Source organism: Cystoisospora suis (genome assembly GCF_002600585.1).
Source record: "Cystoisospora suis strain Wien I chromosome Unknown contig_1381, whole genome shotgun sequence".
NCBI classification, from domain to species: domain Eukaryota; phylum Apicomplexa; class Conoidasida; order Eucoccidiorida; family Sarcocystidae; genus Cystoisospora; species Cystoisospora suis.
In genome coordinates, this window is record NW_027154181.1 from 15901 (window position 1) to 34976 (window position 19076).

Here is a 19076-nt window from a genome sequence, read left to right on the forward strand (position 1 = left end):
TCCGGGGGGTCGTCGGAAATGGCGCCCAAGGCTCTTGTTAAGAAGAAGGCGCCACCTGTGCCTTTGCGCCGGGGTTCGTCTTCAATGAAAAAGGAGAAGGGAAAAAGAGTCGATGGCGAGGGAGGAGGTGTAGAGGCAAAGACGGAGCAGGCCGTGCCCCCAACCGCGAAAGCATTAAAGCGCATCAGTTCGGCCGAATCTGCTTCTTCGACTTCCCCTACCCCTCTTCCGCCTGCTAGGAAGTCGACTTCTTCTTCGCTTATGAGTAGCGCTTCTTTTGGTCCCAAAGGAAAAGAGGACCCTACCGGCACTTCGTTGAAGAAGAGAGGGTCGAGTATCAATAAAGAATCACCTCAGCCCGTGCCGCTCAAACCAAAAGCTGTCCTGGAGAAAAAGGAACCGCCACCTGAGAAAGTAGAAGAGCGATCAAAGGCCCCGAGTCCGCTGAAGTCCATGAAGACTTCTGAAAGCCTCAAAGAAACAATTCCTTTAGAGAAACAAGGTTCTTCGATGTCGCGTCATGGAAGTAAGGACAGTCCATTCGTTGACATGCGTCAGGCGGAAAATTTGAAGCTCTCTGCTGCTGAGCTTCTCAATCATCTAGTAGCGTCTTCAGGCGGAGGGGAGGAAGCCCGCGCACATTTCGCTCGGATGATAGGTGAGGCCAAGAGAAATGTGATGTGGTATGTTGTCTTGCGCGTGCCAGACATTCCGCACTCCGACCTCACGAAAACAGCCCAGAGGGACATGTCACCCGCCCCGTTCTTTTGCGTAGATCAGAGGGAACCTCTGACTATGTCTCTCTGCGTCTTCAGTATTTGTAGCACGTGTGTGTGCTGTTCCATCTAGAAACAGACAAGTCACGCGTCTTTAGGGGAACGGAGGAAGAACGAAGGCAAGAGATCAGGACTGGCCAATCTCGTTAGTCACGTCTTTCAGACTCCTGTTGCTCGCTGACACCTCTGTTTTTCTTCAGTGAGCTCTCCAGGACATTTCTGTGTGTCCGTCTTTACCTCAATATAGACATACGTGTACTGGAATAGTATGCACTGCTTCAGAGAAGTCTGTTTTATCCAGAGATGAGACTGTAGGTGACCCTCGCATTCTGTTTCTCTCCGCTGATCGTCTATCGCCGTGTACGACAGCAGGCGTTTGTGTGCGAGACCTCACGGTCATTCTTCTACGGAGGTTGTCGTGCCATGTGGTAGAAGGCCTTTGCACACATTTTATTCTCTTTTATGGTGTCTTTCCGTTTTGTCTCGTAAAGAAGAGCTTGCTAGTCAGTTCTCAAGAGGAACTCCTCTTCAAAGCAAGTGAACCTTCGCAGTCCGTCCTCGTAGTTACTCAGCACCACAGCCGCCAGCGAAGCTGACATCTTTCTTAGCAGTAGGGAGAGTGAGACTTTTCGCTGCAGTCGAGCTGCCTGGCTTCTTGCTGTTCCTTGACAAGACAAATATATGTCTTATGTGTAAAAGCGGTGCGGTTTGGATGTTTGTACAGAGGAAGAGCTAGGGGCACACCTGGTGAGGAGGGGCAGCGCTTCAAATATCAATTCAAACGACACTGTAATTGGTACTAAGGCTCACCCTGAAAGTTCTCCTCTCGGAGCCTCTAACGCAGCATCTGCTCCCAAAGCTGCGCTCGCTCCGAAGAACGGAGCCTCGCTGAAGAAGCGTGGGTCGGATGAACGCAGTAAGGTTGTCACCGCCGATCGTGTTCTCTCTTTTTAAATCAGTTCTTCTGCGCGGGGCGGAGGAGGGCGTCTCTGCATGTGGAGCAACCTACACGATTCGGCGTACGTACAAACGTGTAATCTGACTCCGTCTATATGCACGTGCATGTATATACATATATATATATGCGTATGTTCTTGTTTACACAGGCGGGAAGACAGAAAGCCAGCAAGCTACTTTCCCGTATCTACCTGAATCTGCGATGTATGTGAACCTACGTAGCCTGGTTTGTGAAACGTTGACGCTTTTGTCTACAGCTGTCCTCTATGTCTACTGACTTGTGATCTTCTGCAGAATGAAAGAAAAGAAGAGGTGCTACTCTCCGTCTGAGCCGAATGAAAGGCGTTAGGTTGTTGGACTCATCTGCACGATATCCTGACACTTCGTCTTCTTTTGCTTTCTTCTGTCTTTTAGGCAAACAAGAGATCAATCGACTTACGGAGGAACTCGAGTAAGCAACCGAAGGCAAGGGTCGAGGTTCCTCTTTCTTGTAAAGAGGCGTGGAGGGCGGTAGGCTGGCTGTTCTATATCTTCTCTTTTGTGCAAGGAACACAGAGGAAAGAAGCACGTTAAAGAGAACCGGGACACCTCCTTCCATAGGTACAGCCCGTACCAGTTTGTGGTTGTGAAGCCCTACATAGCCAAGGACGGCGAAGTACAATAAAGAGGCGTGCTAGTAAAATGATACTTACTCGGTTGGCAGTAGGGATCTTCGTACTCTCCTTTCCCCTTCTCGTCTATGTTCCTAAGCAAATCACAGTGCCTACTCAACAACAGTGGACTCCCGTCTAGCACGTTCCTCGGAATGCTCGTGTCTTCCTCTGGATTCGCTCTCCTCTGTTTCTTCTCCAGGCGGGCCCGCGAGGATGTTCAGATATTGAAGCGGCTAGTCAATCAAATATCGTGTGGAAGAATTCCTCTAGCAGTCCCTGTAGACTTTTTCTATGAGCTTGGGCGCCGCTATCTCGAGCAAGGCAATCTTGATACGCCAAAACCGGCTCTCCGGCCTTTTGGAGGACGAGCCGGAGACGTTGAACTAGTCCCCCCGGGAGGTGTATCTAACTGTCCTGCGGGCTGGGGGGATTGGAAGAAGCAGTGCATGCCGATGAAAGACCCTGCTCTATCTCTTCCTACCGCAGGTGGGATAGCTGCTGGAGGAGGATTGGAAGAGGGGAGCAAGGAGAGGCCCTGCAGCAGCAAGAGTGTCCCAGGACTGCCTTTGAATAAGAAAGGGACATTGTCAACAACAACAGGCCCTGCGACCTCATCAAACGGGGCTTCCTCTCAAGTGCCTGGTATGGACATCGGCGAAGTAGAACAGCGCATCCGTGTAGAGATCGATGGTGGAGATCCGATGGAATGGCGAGATGTTTACCGCATGAATAAAGAAGGAGTAGCTGAACTCCAGTCTTCCTTTGCTAATACTCCAGGCAGAAGGGCGATGATAGACGAGAAGACAGCAGACCCAGGCAGTGGTAGAGAGAACGGCTCACCGAGATCAAATAGGCTGTCAAGATTACGGACTCCACGTGAAGGAGGGATCAATGTGTTTATTCCAGATAGGGTAGATGATGCGTTGGGAAAAGTTTTTCGACGCAGTCAATCATGCACCAAGGACAATCGAGCTGTGTGGCCCCAAGCTGCTCTTGCACAAAATCTTCAAATGATTATGAGCCAAGTCTGCGAGAAAGACCTTCAACTCGGATCGCAGACTGCTGTGATTGATGAACTCCGCCAGACAATAGATAGATATGAGACCTTGCTGGCAAGTCGTGGACCTCGGCAGGGTGGTGGTGGTGGTGGCAGCATGACATCTGGCCTAGATGAGAGTCTTCCGCCGGCATTTTTTCCCTTCCCAGCAGGTCTCGAAGCAGCGCTGCTTGGAGCAGGGCCTCCTGCTGGCATCAGCTGTGTGATTATAGAAGACATTGACGGCAGCATGTCTCCACCGAGAGGCGGAGAGGGGCAAGACGACAAGAAGGTTGAAGATCTTGATTCAATTATCGAATTGCAAACTACTCCCCCAGAAAAGAAGCTTTCGGTAAGAGGAGGTAAGTGGGAGAAGCGGATCGATCCAGCTGTGTCGTACGTACATCGCAGGCTAGAGGGTGAACGTACTCCTGGCTGGAGTTGTGCACGAAGGACAGGGGACAAAGATGAGGGAGAGTCGTACGCACGTGAAGAGAAGTGCCTTGTAGGAATGGATAGTAGGGGGAGTGCAACGAGCACAAAGGAAATGTTTCTCTCCCCTCATGTCGACACGCTTACACGCATCTGTGTCGGAGAAGGAGGTGCGAACAGTTCAGAAGGGGAGAGTGATGGCGAAGAGACCGTGAGACAGTTGTTTACTATCTCAAATTCACCGCCCGCTGCTGATGGGAAGACCGGGACAGCGGTGGAAAAGCTCTCTGAATCTCCGAAGAAAAAGGGAGGACAATCCCTAGTTCCCGCGAATGCAGCTACTACACCTCGGAAAGGCCGGCCCTTAACACCGTCTGGTAGTGCGGTTGTGTCACCCCGGAAAGGTTTAGCATCGCCACCCAGCGGTAGTCCGGCTGCTTCGCCACGCAGAACGGTATCGATGGTGCGTGCCGGTAGTAGTGTGGCTGGTGCTGGGAAAGGAAAACGTAGTACGAGCAGTAGATCTCCGTCTCCGGCTGTCCCCAAGAAGAAAGAGGATAGCAAGAAAAAGACCGCGGGGGGGACAGGGACGAGCTCCACACTGAAAGGAAAAGGCAAGGCAACCCCTCGGCGCTCACCGGGGGGATCAAAAGCAGAAGTCAAGACGGAGAATAAGGAAGAGGAAGAAGAAGAAGAAGTCGAAACAAAGATGCAAGATCTGAGTGAAGATACTGAGCGACTGAAGGACGTTGAGATGATGATTCTTCAAGAAGTGCTAAAAGTCAAAACGGATGAAGAAACCGTAAGTTGCGTACAGCTGCTTTCTCCTCTTTCGATTTCCAGCGGCTCTCATAAGCGTTCTCGTGCGTCAGTGACTTTTCCACTCTTTCGTCTCTATAGAGCGTGCCTGTTCTAGTGAACAGTAGTGCTCTGCCCGAGGAACGTGTACGGGAGAAGAGCCCATAGTGTAAGAGAGAGAGAGCGTCGCAATTTCTTTTTGTTTTCTACTGCCGGCTTCCATGAACCGATTCTCGTGGCTGGATTTGGCACCTACTATCTATCTGTCAGGGCGTCAGGCACTGCTTGATAAACCACGACCGCTCGACAGAGAGAGTCGAATAGTCGGACGACACCCCCTCGTGTGGATTTGTATCAATAAAAATAGCTCCATCTGAGGCGACCTTAGACTCTAGAAATCGGTCGCAGACTGACTGAGTCTGTTAGCCACTATGGAGTGTACATACACTCCTTTGTGGTCTGTTAAGTCTCCTCTCGCCTCCTGACTGTTTTGCTTCTCAACTGAGCGGTTTCTTCCTGCAGGCACGATTGATAAGCCAGCTTTATGAGCAAGCTTTCGGTCACCCTCTTCCTGAAGTGTATCTTTCGGTGTTTCTATCATCGCTGCCGCATAGACGGAAGGGCGAAGAATTTACTGAGAGGAAGGAAGAAACCCAAGTGCAACACGTCTCTCCACCGTCTACAAGTGAAGTAACTCAGGAGCAGAAACCGCAGGAGAACAAAGTTCAGTCGGATGAAGGAGACTTATCAAGAGATAGGGTAGAGAGCGCAGCCCACTTCCCTGGACAGGGAGGCATGACGGCTACTACGCCGAAGGATGAGACGTCTAAGCAGCTTGACGATCTCTTCTCGCCTGTGAACACACAGACGTATGACCTTACAGAGGGAGACTCGCTGACGTCTCCTGTTCTGATGAAGAAAGGCAGTAGTCACAAGAGTATTACCTCGTCGGTGAGAGGCATTTCGAATGACTCACAGGGTCTATCTTCACGGCAACAACGGACTGGTGCGTCTTGCTTTATTTGCCCCGGAATGAAAGAATGTCTAGGACCGTCATCCGTACGTCCCTCCGGACTATCACCATCAGCGTCAGGGGTCGTTGATGCAGCTGAAGAAGAAGGAGACAGGAAGCTGTTGTCTCCTTCTACATACAAATCCTTGTTGTCGACTCCGCTGTCGCCAGCCTCGCCCGATGACGTACCGGAGCCCGGGACTGGATCGGCCTCAGCCTTGTCTCCTGAGAAGGGTCGAGAAATTGTGGTTCAGTATGTAGTGCATGAATCCACTAACAAGGCGAAAAGTGGCAGCCAACTTCAGTCTTCCGTTGTTGCAGATCAGTCAGTTCTCAATGGAAGAAAAGCATCAGAAGACCTGCAGCCTCCATCACCCCCTCCCTCTCCGGTGCATCCTCTATTCCCACCGTTAAGCTGTCTTGGTCCTGAATACTCCGCTGGGGGAGTCTTCGTTCCTCCCTCTGCTCTCTATCCTTATGGAATTTCGATGGATGGCTTCCTTCTTGCACCTCCACCTCCTTCACTTGCTTCGCCTGTCAAACACGACGGTGAGGAAAGGAGTAGAGAGGGCAGTGGAGGAGAGAGAGGGAGAGAACAGGGAAGAAAAGAGGAAGATGTGAAACGGCCCAAGCCTGCACTCCGCGCTGGAGAGGCCCTATCACCACAGAGGAAGCATACGGACAGCAGTTCCGAGGCCATGAAATTGGATGATCGAAGGTGAGCGCAGTACTGTGCTTCATACAGGCAGCGTAAGAATCTCCGGGTTCTCCGTACAAGAGAGAAAGAGATGTGAACAAAGGGAACCAGAGGGAAGTATCTTCTACTCGTCCAACGAAATGATGACGCCACCACTTTTTCAGCGCTTTCTTCTTGATGGGTAAAGGTGCCTGCTTGGCCCCCCTTTTCCTCCTCACGCTCTCCATATGTATATGCAAGCATTCCTCAGTAGTCCTGCTCGGTTGCCACGGAGATCAGGAGATTACCTGACTAAGCCAATAAGTGGTGACGCCATCACACAGGTGTTAGTCATTTCGAAGACTGCTTCTTTCATTGCCGGGAGATGGATACTCCCCACTTGCGGTCGTCGACTATTTGCATTGCTCGCCCTACAGGAGTACAAACCTCTCCCTGTCTCCCTTCTGTTCATGCGTACACAGAGTTCCATGTGGGAAGTAGGCTGTCGTGCTGGTGTCACTCTCTTGTCCGTGTTTCGCTGCTGAAAGCACGTATCCGTGTTGTCGCTCTTTTGGATAGCTTAAGATTCCCGATGTGTCTCAGTTGCTGCTGAGGTATATCTCGTGGCGTCATTTCCCACCAGATGTATTTACACGCTAGAATGGGAGAAGCAGCTGCACTGCTTGCCAAGCGGAGGATTGTGCCCCGCCTCCTGCGCCTTTGTAAAACTTGAGGAGGTTTGCGGAGGGTTCTTCTCTCTTAGCTGACGCTGGTGCATCGTCTCTGACGATACGTCAGAGGGCGTTCGTGTGACTGGCGAGGAATCTGTAGTCTGAGGAAACATAGCAATAGATCTCGGGCGTTTGGCTCGTCTTTTGTGCATCCATACAATGCGTCAGTTGCTCCTTTATCTTTTTACAAATGAGTATGAAGCCTTCGCGTTTCTGCGACAACATCGCTTGTCACCGTCATCACTCGTCCGCTGCCCCGCTCGTCCCTGCAGGTCATCGTCGCACGGCGTTACGATATCTCAAGATATCTCTTACCTGGGATCCCCAGCATCCCTGTCTCCTGATGTGAAGGCTGTCGGTGCCCAGACGGCTTTTCCGGCGTCTTATTATCAGTATACGGCATGTGCCACGTCTCCTTCTATCGTCCTTGTTCCCCCCTTGCCAGCTGGGACTATCCCTGAACTAGCATTGTTCCAGGCCCAGAGTGCAGGCGGAGCTGCACCCAGGCCAAACCAGGAGCCCCAGCCTGGATGTCCGTCGACAACTTCTTTACCAGCAGCTGTCTCTTCTAGATCCTCGAGTCCACAGAAAAGGGGATCGACTGACGGACACGGACTTCTTCAGGTACCCAGTATTCTTACAGATCAACGTTTCGTTGGTAGAGCTGCTGACTTGGGCAAGTCAACAGAGAAGCCTGCTGAAGCCGCGAGTCTCCCTAAGTCCGACCAAACTGCGGCAGCGCAGATTTTTTCTGACCCGTACTGTGCTGCTTTCTATCTAAAACAGACTGTTGACGGACCTTCTCATGGCTCCGTGGTGAGTTCTTTTCGGTCAATAGCACTGGACTCGTTGGCTATCCCTGCTTGTAGATGTATAACGCAGAGCTGTCGGTAATCATATGCACACTAGACGAAGGAAAGGCCCAGCTGTTCTTCCTTTTGTCGCCACCCACATTCTCAACAACAAGAGGAATGTTGACATCCTTGTTTCTCAGTGGACAAACATGCAGATGTGCATACATAAGGAGAGGAGTCGTTAAGCCTTATACGATACATCACCATGTTTTTGCGTTCATATATTCACGTATACATGCATGTATACATTGGCTGTGTTTCCCCATTTACAAGACGGTAGCTATACCATTCTCGCTTGGTGAGGCGTCAGCTCATCTCATCTGTCTCCTCGTTTTCTTGTCTTTTGTCCAAGTAATGCTCGCATCAGGCTTGCCCGTATGTTTTCTGCGGCCCTGTTTGTGTGTTGCAGCCGTCAGGTATCCCCACTTTCGGAGAAGCGTTTGTACCCCCCGGATCGATTGCATGGCCTCTAGCTACAACGGAATCAACAGACATCAGTCAGAAGCTTCAGCGCGAGACCCAGAAACAGTTCCTTGAACAGTTATACCTACGACAAGGACAACTCCCTTTGGGGGGTGCCTCAGTCTCCCCAGCGGGGGGAGAAGATTTTCCACTGTGGAAAAGTCCAGCATGGTCCGTGGTCAATAACGTTCCTGGTAGCCCCTACCTCGTGTCTCCTTACATGTCTCCGCCATACCCGGCGTCTCCTCCCCCTCCCAGTCCTCAGATTGGCTCCGTGGAGCCTAGCCGGGAAGCATCGTCACTGCTGACAAGAAAGACGTTTGGAGGGGAAGGATGGGTGCTCTATCCGCGGGTGACTACTCAAGGTAGTTCTACGAGTTCACAAGCAAGTTTCCCTGTATTAGCAGGCTCGACAGTCGGTGAAGGGCTGAAGAAGGAAAGAAAAGCAGGGTCGGTCTCAGTATCGAGACTATCACTGTCTTCAGAGAAAACTCCAGCAAGCGGTCGGGCTCCCAGCAGATACCGTAGTCTCTCTCGAGCGGGAAGTTCCGTTTCAGACCGGCGAAGTAAGTCTTCCTCTGCGAGGCAGGGCCAGCCACCTGTCAAAGGAGCAGGGGGTGGGTTGTTTGCAAGCTGCTGCGGTTCGTCGGAGGTGCTGACCTATCGGATTTCAGTTCCTGAAAAGCCTTCGCCGGGGAGAATTCTCAAAAAAGCCAGTACTCTGAAGAAACTGGATTCTTTGAAGAAGCTTTCAACTATGAAAACAGACGAGAAATCTCTTAGTGGTGTCACGTTTGAGAGTAGTACAAAAGATTCTCCTCCATCAGCGTCATCGGCTAAAGAAGAGAAATCATCCTCGACTCTCCAGTTCAGTATCGTCACCCCACGGACCGAGCAGGCCCTTAAACGGGCTAAATCGAAGGGTGAAAGTACGGACAGTAAAGTGACTGAGCTTCTTCAGAAGTGTAAGAGAGGAGACAGGCTTGTTTTGTCGTAAGAGTTCCAGTTTTTTTTACTTGAAACGAGCGTGTGGAGAGAGAGAACCATATATTTGTTTTTCCTGATAAGCTGGGTGTGTTTACCTCATTTGTTAGGATGGAGTGCGGCTTTAGACACTCTTTTTATTTGTGGCTCTGTCTGTGTTCGACGAAAGAGCTCCTCCTCATTGCAGATCGTTCTCCCATGTCTTAGCTTTGCCGTCACAAGAACCGGTGTTGTGTAGAGGGACAGTGGTCGGGAGGATCGTGGTGGATGGATGGATGGCGAAGACACCCTTCATACTTTCTCAATGCATTGCACTCTTTTTACTCTTGAGCTGTATCGCGGGGTGATGCTCGGTTTGCGTGCAAATGTGTCTATGCGTACATGTGGTCCTCTACACTCCTAAGTACTTGTGTAGCCCGGTGAACTTTCTTTGATTGCCCCCACTGCTGGTCGATGCACGCGTCTTCTCAGCCTTCGGCCTCCCTGACCAGAAAACAGCGAAGTGGAGATGCCCCCTGCCGCAGAACTATGTGGGGTATTCCGGGCCCGCGCACACTCGGCTGTTTCGTATTCTTCGGCTCCGGTTCTTTACAGAGTCTTTAAGGCACATCTGCCTCTCACTGTCAGTTTTTTCCTTCTACGGTGGTGGCCAGCTTTCCGGTATGGTAGTCATAGGGATCGCGGTGACGACAGGACAAAACAGTCGGAGTTCTGTTGCCCAGCGATGGCTGTTGTGTCCTGTCGTAGAACTGGCTGACCCAAATGGACGGGTCGCGAGGCTCTGAACCCTGCACGGAGTGGTGGCTCGTTTTTCGAACCGCAGTCGGCGGGCCACTTGACGTTGTTGAGGATCGGCGATCCCTTTTGAGGTTCTCGCCACAAGCATCCGGCACTGTGCATCGGTCTGTCCGAGTCCTGATATTCCAACGATCTCTGTCTTGCATTTGAAAGGAATGACCCTCTTGAGAGAAGTCCGAGAAAACAAACACTCTCCTATTCTCTCGCCGAGGGAAGAGGATAGAGAGCAATAGTAGAGGGGTCCCCTCAGAAAGACTGACTACAAAAGACTGGTCACTACCTACATTCCACACAGCAGTTTTGGGTAGGCCGTACGTACCGCAATAGGGCACGACTACGCAGTGTTGTGCGCCTCGACCCGACTTTGTACTGCCTTCCTTACGCAGCCAGCAAATAGATGCAACATGGCTCTTGGAGGTTACGCGAAAGAACGATAAGAAGGGTGAAAGATAGCCTCTGCCCTCCTATGCCGTAGGACAATACAAGAGATCTTGTAGGAATGACGTAGTTGTTCAGAAAGAAGTTAGAAAGTGCCCTGAAGAAAGAGGAGGGGCACGAATTTCGAGTCGTATTGTTGCTTTGCTTGGGTTTGTGAATACAGTTCAATATTCGCCTTCTCCCCTTCTTTAAAGACCACACATCAAAGTACAGCCATCCAGGGTGGCATTGCCATCTGATTTTTTTTAAGCTCGTGGATTGCTCGACTAAGCTACATGTTCCCACTAGCTCTCCAGGGACTAACCGGGTATGCAGGAAGCATTACGAGCGTTATACCCCTTGCGTGTGTCCGCGTGAATCCTGGGTATGGCCCGAGCACTGATGAGTTTACTTGTGGTTCACTTGGCTTCTTGTTTAGGACTTACTCACCGTCACGGAGACGGTCGTTGTGAGGTGAAGTGAGTGGCTCAAGAGGTATCCTGTAACCACGTGGAGGTTGAGAACCTCTGCCACGCCTTCTCGGTCGTTGCGACGTTGTTCACTCCATGTCTGCTATGCATGTAAGCTTGTCTAGCAGCAATCTTGTTTCTTCAATAATCACGGCAAGTGGACTCTTTTCGGTTCGTTTTTCTCGCCCTCACAGTTAACACTGGAAGCAGCGCTCAATGTATCTTTATCGTCTCAACTGTCTTCTCCATACGAGTCTCCGCAACCGCCGACAACTTTTTCGGCTCTACTTTTCCTTGCGAAAAAAAGCTCCGCTTCTTCTTTACTCTGTTTCTCGATCTTTTCATCTCCGTGCCGAGAAAGCACGGTCTTCACTTATTGCGTCTATGAAAAATTCATCATCTGTCCGCACCAGCACTCATTCCTCTGTATGTGCAGCAATTTTCGCCGGCCTAACTTCTCCGGACACGAAAGGTGATGTACACACCGCTCTCCTTGTTTCTTTGGCTCTTCAGCTCTCCTGTTTTCTTTCTTGGGAGTTGCCTGTCATTCAGCTGATATCGCGGACTCGTTTCTGGCTTGAAGCCGGGCTGTCTCCTGATTTCTTTCTCCTTTTTTTCTCGGACCCCCGGCCGTCCTAGTCTACAACTTTCTTCCTTAGCTGTGTGTCGCCGTCCCCGGGGATCCGCAGCGTGCCTTTGCTTTTCTGCTAGGAGCCCGTCTTGACAACAGGAGGAACTATCTTTGTCACGTCTTCATGTGTAAGTCTGTGACGTCTATTTTGTAGCTTTTTTTCCCTTTCCATTGAATCTTTCTCTACCAGCAGAACTGTGAACGCGAGAAGCTTGCGACCCTGCAGCTCTTCTTCTGTTTCTTACGGTTTCTTGTCTTCCATTCCAAGCTTGATTCTCATATTGCTAGCCCTTGCCTACGTAGCAGGTGTAACCCCTTACATTCATCTCTGTGAGTACGGCCTGTCCGCTGAGACAGTTCACTCCAAACGGCGTCCCTACCTATCTCGGCTTGTCTCCGCCTCGTGTTTCCTTGGAAATCGTCAAAATGGTCGCTGCAATGGCAGCCCATGGAGGGGGAAAAACCCGGGAAGTTACTCGTAATGAGCTTCAGAAAGCGCAGGAGGCGTTACAGCATGTGCGGAAGGCCTATCACAGTGAAGAGAAGGGAATGATACAAGATTTTAATAAGTATTGGAAGTTGCTTCAGAGTGTTAAAATTTTTGTCACTCTCAACCCCCTAGGAAGTTTCACTACAACCGAGCCAGCTTCACTTCTCAAAGTAGGTCCTTACGTCCTCTCTCTTTGTCCCTCTATGATATCTTTCATCTTCTTTTTCTTTCCCTCGTCTCCGTGGCTCAGATTCCGCGCTGGCACATTCTTGTCTTCTCCTTCGCCTTCGTGGATTAACTTTTTTCTGTTGCTGTCTCCGGGACACAACAAACGAAGATGTTTTCTTTAGTATCGGGAGTGAACATCCTCAGATCCGTCATGCATGCATTCCTTTTATGGAAGTGTTACCTGTCCAGAGAGGGAAGTCTTCTTGTTTCTTGGGTAGACTCGCTTTCCGATGAGTAGCGTCTTCAAGTTGTTACGCAGCTGTGGATCATCTGGTGAGCTGTCACTTCATCTCAGAAGCTTCTGTTCGGGTCTGGCTCAACCGATATCGTCTTCTTCGAACTTCGCGGTTTTGCTCCATCCATAGTAGCGTTTATCTGTTCGATAGGAGGGGAGAGTAGTGTAGATTGTACATCGAGGTGTAAGGACAGTGCCGAGAGGGTGTCGCACGTGATATCTGGCGTGCGTGTATGTATGGATGTATGTGTGTCAGCCAACAGGTCTGACGTAAAAAAGACTCTTACTAGGACGATACTGTCAGGGCTTGTTCCTTGTGCTGTGAGCGTTCTCTTCGCCCTATACAGAGAAATCTATCTATGTCAAGAGCTCTTAGGGCTCTAAGGCACATGACTGGAGAGAGTTAAAGTCGGAGAGGGAGTAGATAAACTGTAGGGAGAAGGACGACTTACTTGTATGGAAAATCATACTGTACATATGTATGTAAAGTCACTCCCGCTTGCTTGCCGCCGACTTTGCTACAGACGCCAGTGTGCGCAAGCCTCAGGCATCAAACAATGAAAGTATGAACGAAGTTTTCAAGAGTCAATACGGGTGGTTGGCTTGAAAGAGAAAGGCCAAGTATCTGCAAGTATCAAACACAGCGTCTGTTGATACACCAGGCGAGAAAGAGGGAGAGAGATCTTCTTTTTTCTTTCTCCTGCTCTCATAGAGACATCTCAGAGAGAAGTCTAAGAAGATACTCTTGAGCCTAATGAGGAGACGGGAATATATCCGTCGGAACTCTCGGGCAACAGAAAAAAAGCTACATTTTCCCGCGACACTTCATATATATATATATATAGCATGCGGGTCTCCAGTAATACCCATCCGTATACGTATACACGTGGGGGTGTGTGACTTATCGTGTGAGCTGTCTTTGAAGCAACATGCTGGAGAGACTCACTGGTTGTCCTTCACCACGGATTGTTGCACCTGTAGGAATACCTTTCGTATCTGCTGTTTGTACACTGATCTCTCTTAGAATACAGATATTCCATACGTTTTTTGCGTACGAAACTGTAAAGATCCGTCCGCGGGATAGATACACCACATGCGACTGTATACCTGAGCTATATCCGTGTATCTCGACCTCCACATGTGTATCCCAATGAAGGGTTGTTCACAGGATCGGGAAAGGTTTTCTTAGCTCCCTGTCAGTATTTTGATCTTGCTGTGTGGGAGTCCTTTCTTACGTACGAGAGAAGGAACTGAGCTTAGTTCTTTGTGTGAATCTGATCAATTTACAGTTCCTTCTCTCCCTTTTGTCTGCGTCTGCACCACTCCTACATGGTGCTAGCGTATATTCGTCTTTACCTCTCCGTGGCCCACCTCCTCTCGTAGTTACGTTGCCATCTCTCTACTTACCTTGTGTATCGATATAAATGCACGTGTATATCTCGATGTATGTATATATTTGGCAGAAGGCATTGTGTGCGGGAGTATCTCTCTTGAACCACCCCTGTATCATCGCTACTTGTGATACCGCGGGCGTTTCGGTCTGGTCATCATCCTCTTTCTTTCTCTGCAGGCTGTCGCTTTGGTAGGGAGGGAATGCTTTGAGCTTGCCGCACTCCTGAGTGTTCAGCAAATGCAACATCACCAGCAACAGACAGAAGGAGGCTCTCCGGCAGATGTCTTTGACGAGACCATTGAGGGCGAAGATGATTTTGAACGGCATATGATGATGCTCTTACCTTATTATACCGACTATGCAGATGTAAGGACCTATCTAACTACCCCACCTGTCTTTAATCTATCTATCTAGATCTGTAGTACCGGTCCGGATGTCCCAACGACCGCCGATCAGAACAGATCTTTCGCTACTGCTACTCGTGCTACAACTGGTTTCACCACTTCCTGCGGTGTTCGCACGAGCATCCGTAGTAACGTAGTCTGTAGCATTCTGAGTAAGGAGGGCCTTACAAGAGAACAAACAGAACAACTCATGAAACGGGGGCTGCTTCATGCTTCTTCCAAGGAAACCTTAACCTCGCTCGTCCGCCGTAGACGCGCGTGCCGTGACGGAGATGATGAGGCCGTTGCAATTATTGTTTTTCCTGCCATACCCTGTGTCCTGGCAATCGTTTCTTCGCATGCGAGAAGACAAAAAGGGGAGGGCTGCTGCATTCAATCAAGTCCAGATACATCCGACTTTTTACGTTACGTGTATATATATGCATATACAGGTATGTGCTTGTGTGGACCCTTTCATTCATTCCCCAGTGTGCCCGCCGATGCGTACATACGTGTTGGTGAATGTGTATAGCTCTGAGAATGAGATCTCGGTGTTCTTGTGAAGCTTTTCCACACGCACTCCTCTCGATACCTCTCCTGCGTTGCGGGGCGCGCGCGCTCCGATGATGCAGCTCTTACCTCCTTCTCAATACCGCAACGAGCTTCTCTGTCTTCATCTCCTCCACTTCCTCGCTGCAAATCGAATTGGAGAATTCCATATGGCGCTCCAAACCCTCGCCCCCGAGGTACGTCGCGCCGTCTTCTCTTTCGCTTCACTCCGACACGTTACAAGCAGCAGCATGCATGCACGCATGGATACCGCGCTTTGCAGTGATCCCTCTATATGTCTAGACTCAGGCAAGCACACATACGTCTTTGGAATTGTTGTATGGTGACTGACGAAGTTCTCAAGTGCCCGCGTCATTTCCAGGGGGGGTTGTTAGTAGAAGATTGTCAAGGAAGAAAAGATAGTACATCAGCTTTCGCCTCGTGAGCAAAGAAAGCGCCTGAAAAGATTTGACGGCATATAGATGTATGAGATACACTGCAAGGGGGGACGGGGGGGAGGCGACTATGATGAACGGCAAGTTGGTCTGTCAGAAGTGGCGTTTTCGGAGAGTGGGTTCTCCGTCTCCTCGTCTTCGGGATGGTTGTTTTCACAATAGGACTCAACCGGTGGTTCACCGAGATCAAGCCGTGATGCGTTCTTTTGTTTCTATCTGTGTATCTTTTTACGTGTGAGAAAAGGACTATGAAAGAGAGCACTACGTGGCTCGTGAAAGTTCTCCATGGCGAACGACCAATGTAGTAGGACTGACTGATGTAGATATCGGACTATAGGGTGATACCTGTGTTTCGGTTTTATACACATTCATGTACTTCATCCTTGCATGTAAGGTTTGCGTGCGCCGGTTAGATACAAGCGAGGTCTACTGTGAACCTCCCTCTCTTCATACTCCATGTGGGGGAGGGCTCAAGTCGATGACTAGGGGTATGAATATCTTCAGCACATCTCTATCATACTCATAGGTAACTCGATCAAAGAAAACGTCACGTGGTGCGAAACACTTACTATCTGCAAGACAAGAAACTTCTTTCCTTATCTAGCTACCTAGCTATCTATGAGAGGATATGTAATGTGTGAGCACATCTCTTCTTCTTCGTTGGTGCCTCCCTCCCATACAACAATTCCTTAGGCTGTGATTCGACATCTTTTCAGGTTCACTCGAATCCTCTTGTGGGCGAGGTTTTAACACTTGAGCAACATCTCATGGAGGGAAGTTATGGCTTTATATTCGACCTTCAAAGACAGCAGCAAGCAGACGAGAAGAGAGGCTCGGGGAAGCAGAATGCATTACCACAGTCATCGAGAGTCTTTATTGATAAGCTTGTCCGTACTGTACGTCTGAAGGCCGCCGCCTGTCTTGAGCGAGCTCACAATGAGGTAGACCTGCAGTACGCTATGCAGACACTCAATCTCCCTACTGTTCAAGATCTACAAGGTTTCGTAGAAGTCCATAACCTCGGAAAACAACAGGCAGCAGCCATGGCTGTCTCCGCTTCTTCCAACGTCGGAGGTAAGAGGAGGTTAAGGCGGGGAACTAGGAGGGAGGGGGGACGGCGTCCCTAGTGTGTGCATCGCGTATGAAAATGAGAGCGACTTGTTTCTAGAAGTTCACTTATACACGGAGGAGCAGCCTTACGTACGTCTGTATGTCCTCATATGCATAGCCGTATCTTTCCATGCAGATCGAGAGGATCGGCCTTTCAAAAGTGCCGATCGTCCTACTCTTTGTACCAAAAGAGAGCTGTGAACGGCGAAAAAAGTTTTCGTGTTTTAGCTAGATGAAAGTGAACATCCTTTGATGGTTCAGTAATTTCACTCCCTGTGGTGCTGTCTGTACTGGAGAGTTGTGTTTGTGTCAGCTAGTGATCTTCACTTCAAACCTCAAGCTGTCTAGATATATCGGAGATGTTTTGTCTATCGGAGATTGCCCTTCGCCTCCCCTCTTTCGAGGTGTGTGCTGAATGGCTAGAATTCTTCTGGCCTTGGGGACAGCGCGTGACGCCGTAGGTTTAGTTGCGCTGAGACGGCGACGGGCCTTCACTGCTTTGAGGGGCTTCATAGTTTTGCTTTCTCTCTCCGCATGTACCTGACACAAGGCTCTCTGTCCTTCGATCGCTTGTCGCTCTGAAGCGATAGATGCTTGTCATCTATTCACGCTGTCCTTCTTTCTTCGTTCTTTGTCTTGCTTGCTGTTCATCAGGAACCGAAGGGACAGGAGGCGTTCACTCTCTGTTGAACCATGGGGGAGGAGCAGGAGGCGGCGGCAGTGTCAGTACACTGGCCGCAGGTGTTGGGTCGGGCAGCTTTGCTTCAGCTGTTTTCATAGGAGGAGCAATGGTAGGTGATGAGGTTGATGTACAGTGGAAGATTCAAGGGAAAAAACTTCTCTTTGTTAAGGGCAATCGATCACAGCAACAATCAGCTCATCAACAGTGTACTCTCCAAGCTATTCAGGTCATTGGAAATCTTGTCGGTAAGTGTTCCTCTCTCATGCTTACACACAAATATTTGAAAAGAGATCAAGGAAGAAGGAGGAACGCCTTTTGCTCGCCTAGCTCTATGTGTGAAAAGCCCTTCTACAGGCTCTAGTCGTGTAGGAGGGGTTGTACACGGGTAGGTGGAAGATATTGTGAGTGATGTTGTGTCGGTTTGCTTGTTGATCTTCAGCTTTGAAGAGAGAACATCACTCCTCCTACTAGCGGGGGGAGGAGTGAAGTTCTCTCTTCATAAGACAGAGCTCAGTCAGGCTGTTGTCTACACTGTGAACCAAGTATCAGAAGCGAAGAAAAACAGAGAACGTAGACGATAATGGAGATGGTCGGAGGAACTGAAGAAGAAGAAGAAGAACGGGAGAATGAAACTGTCTTCTCCTCATCTTAGTGGTGTATATCCTAGAGAGTCGTATGTAGGATCTCCCTCTCCAGTCGTCGTAGCATGATGTTCCAACAGGTAGATATAGTGGATTTCTTTCCATGTTAATGAAGCCGAGCAGTATCTTCCGTAGAACGTTCTGGCCGGACACGCTGCGACGGGAACCGAGCCTCCCTGTAGTGGACGTTCTCTGAGGAGATATGGGCAAGATATCGGAGAGTATTGTCAAGTACTACGTGCGTGTTCTCCATTACGCTACGCGTCCTTCTGTGCGGACGATGTTTTGTTCCGCTGATCCTGATCGCGTCTGGCAACAGTAGTGCTCATAAAGGTGGTGGTGTTCGAACACTCAAGCACAACGCGCAAGAGAGTAGTAAGAAGGTGGTCGTAGTGCTTGAGAAAACGTCTAGATTGTTGAGTGATCTGCCGGAGGGATTTTCTGACACGATGATATAGTCGTAAACCGCATCTTTGTTTCCTGGAAACTCAAGGTTCATTCGTGCTTACAAGTACTTTTTCCATCAATGTCTCTGTCTGTCGAGATAGAGAGAAAGTAATCACGAGAACAAGGACTTGAAGTCTTCTGTGTCGTGGATCCTAAATGAAGATGCCGACGTCTCTGAATGTGCTGTCAATGGCTATGATGCAGAGTATGCTACGGAGCTCGAACGGATTGTCTAGCTTCGGGATACGGCGAGCGGCGACTTCTTGAAGGAGAGACGTCAGAAAGCAAAATAGAAAAGAACAACTGCGGAGAATGAGGGGAGAAGTCAGAAAGGAAGATAGAATCGGAGTGGTGCCAATGTTTCTCTACCTCTGTAAAGCAGGATGTCTAATTTCCGTGGTGCAATATGATGGCCGAGACAAAGTCGAGTGATAAGAGTAGAGATGGAGATTTGTGCTGAACGATAGTTCTCTGGTTTTCTTTTCTCGTGCTCTTGAAGCGTCGTTCATCCTACATCTTTTCTCTTCCTCTCGCTCTGGGAAAGAATTTTCTGCGTGAAGCAGGGGTGAGAACTCGTGCTCTCCTTTTCTATGGCAGGAGTTCTCTTGGTCTGTCTGTTCCTCCCTTTGTTTCAGTATCGCTTTTGGTCGACGCTCTGAGGCGTCCAATGGGGGGCTAGCTTCGTACCATGTCCTTAGAAGATCATAGCCGCTGGTATATGCATATATTTTCATATCGAGTCTATGTAGATAGCAAGGATAAACTCTTAGGTGGTA

General features: G+C 49.6%; 2 protein-coding genes across 2 annotated transcripts; both read left to right on the forward strand.

The window, feature by feature from the left end:
• On the forward strand, positions 1-9351 carry CSUI_003179 (uncharacterized protein; the record flags this gene model as incomplete). Its single annotated transcript, XM_068063377.1, has 7 exons — positions 1-658; positions 1501-1692; positions 2148-2184; positions 2586-4656; positions 5175-6382; positions 7344-7887; positions 8335-9351. Coding segments are annotated over exons 1-7 (5709 nt in total), but the record flags the coding sequence as incomplete, so codon positions are not given.
• A 1533-nt stretch (positions 9352-10884) lies between these two features.
• Positions 10885-19076, forward strand: CSUI_003180 (sac3 ganp family protein). The gene is made up of 6 exons (XM_068063378.1): positions 10885-12347; positions 14211-14399; positions 15049-15162; positions 16137-16494; positions 17185-17457; positions 18505-19076. The coding sequence occupies exons 1-6, from the start codon at positions 12114-12116 to the stop codon at positions 18534-18536; spliced, it is 1200 nt and encodes a 399-aa protein (XP_067924647.1). The 5' UTR covers positions 10885-12113; the 3' UTR covers positions 18537-19076.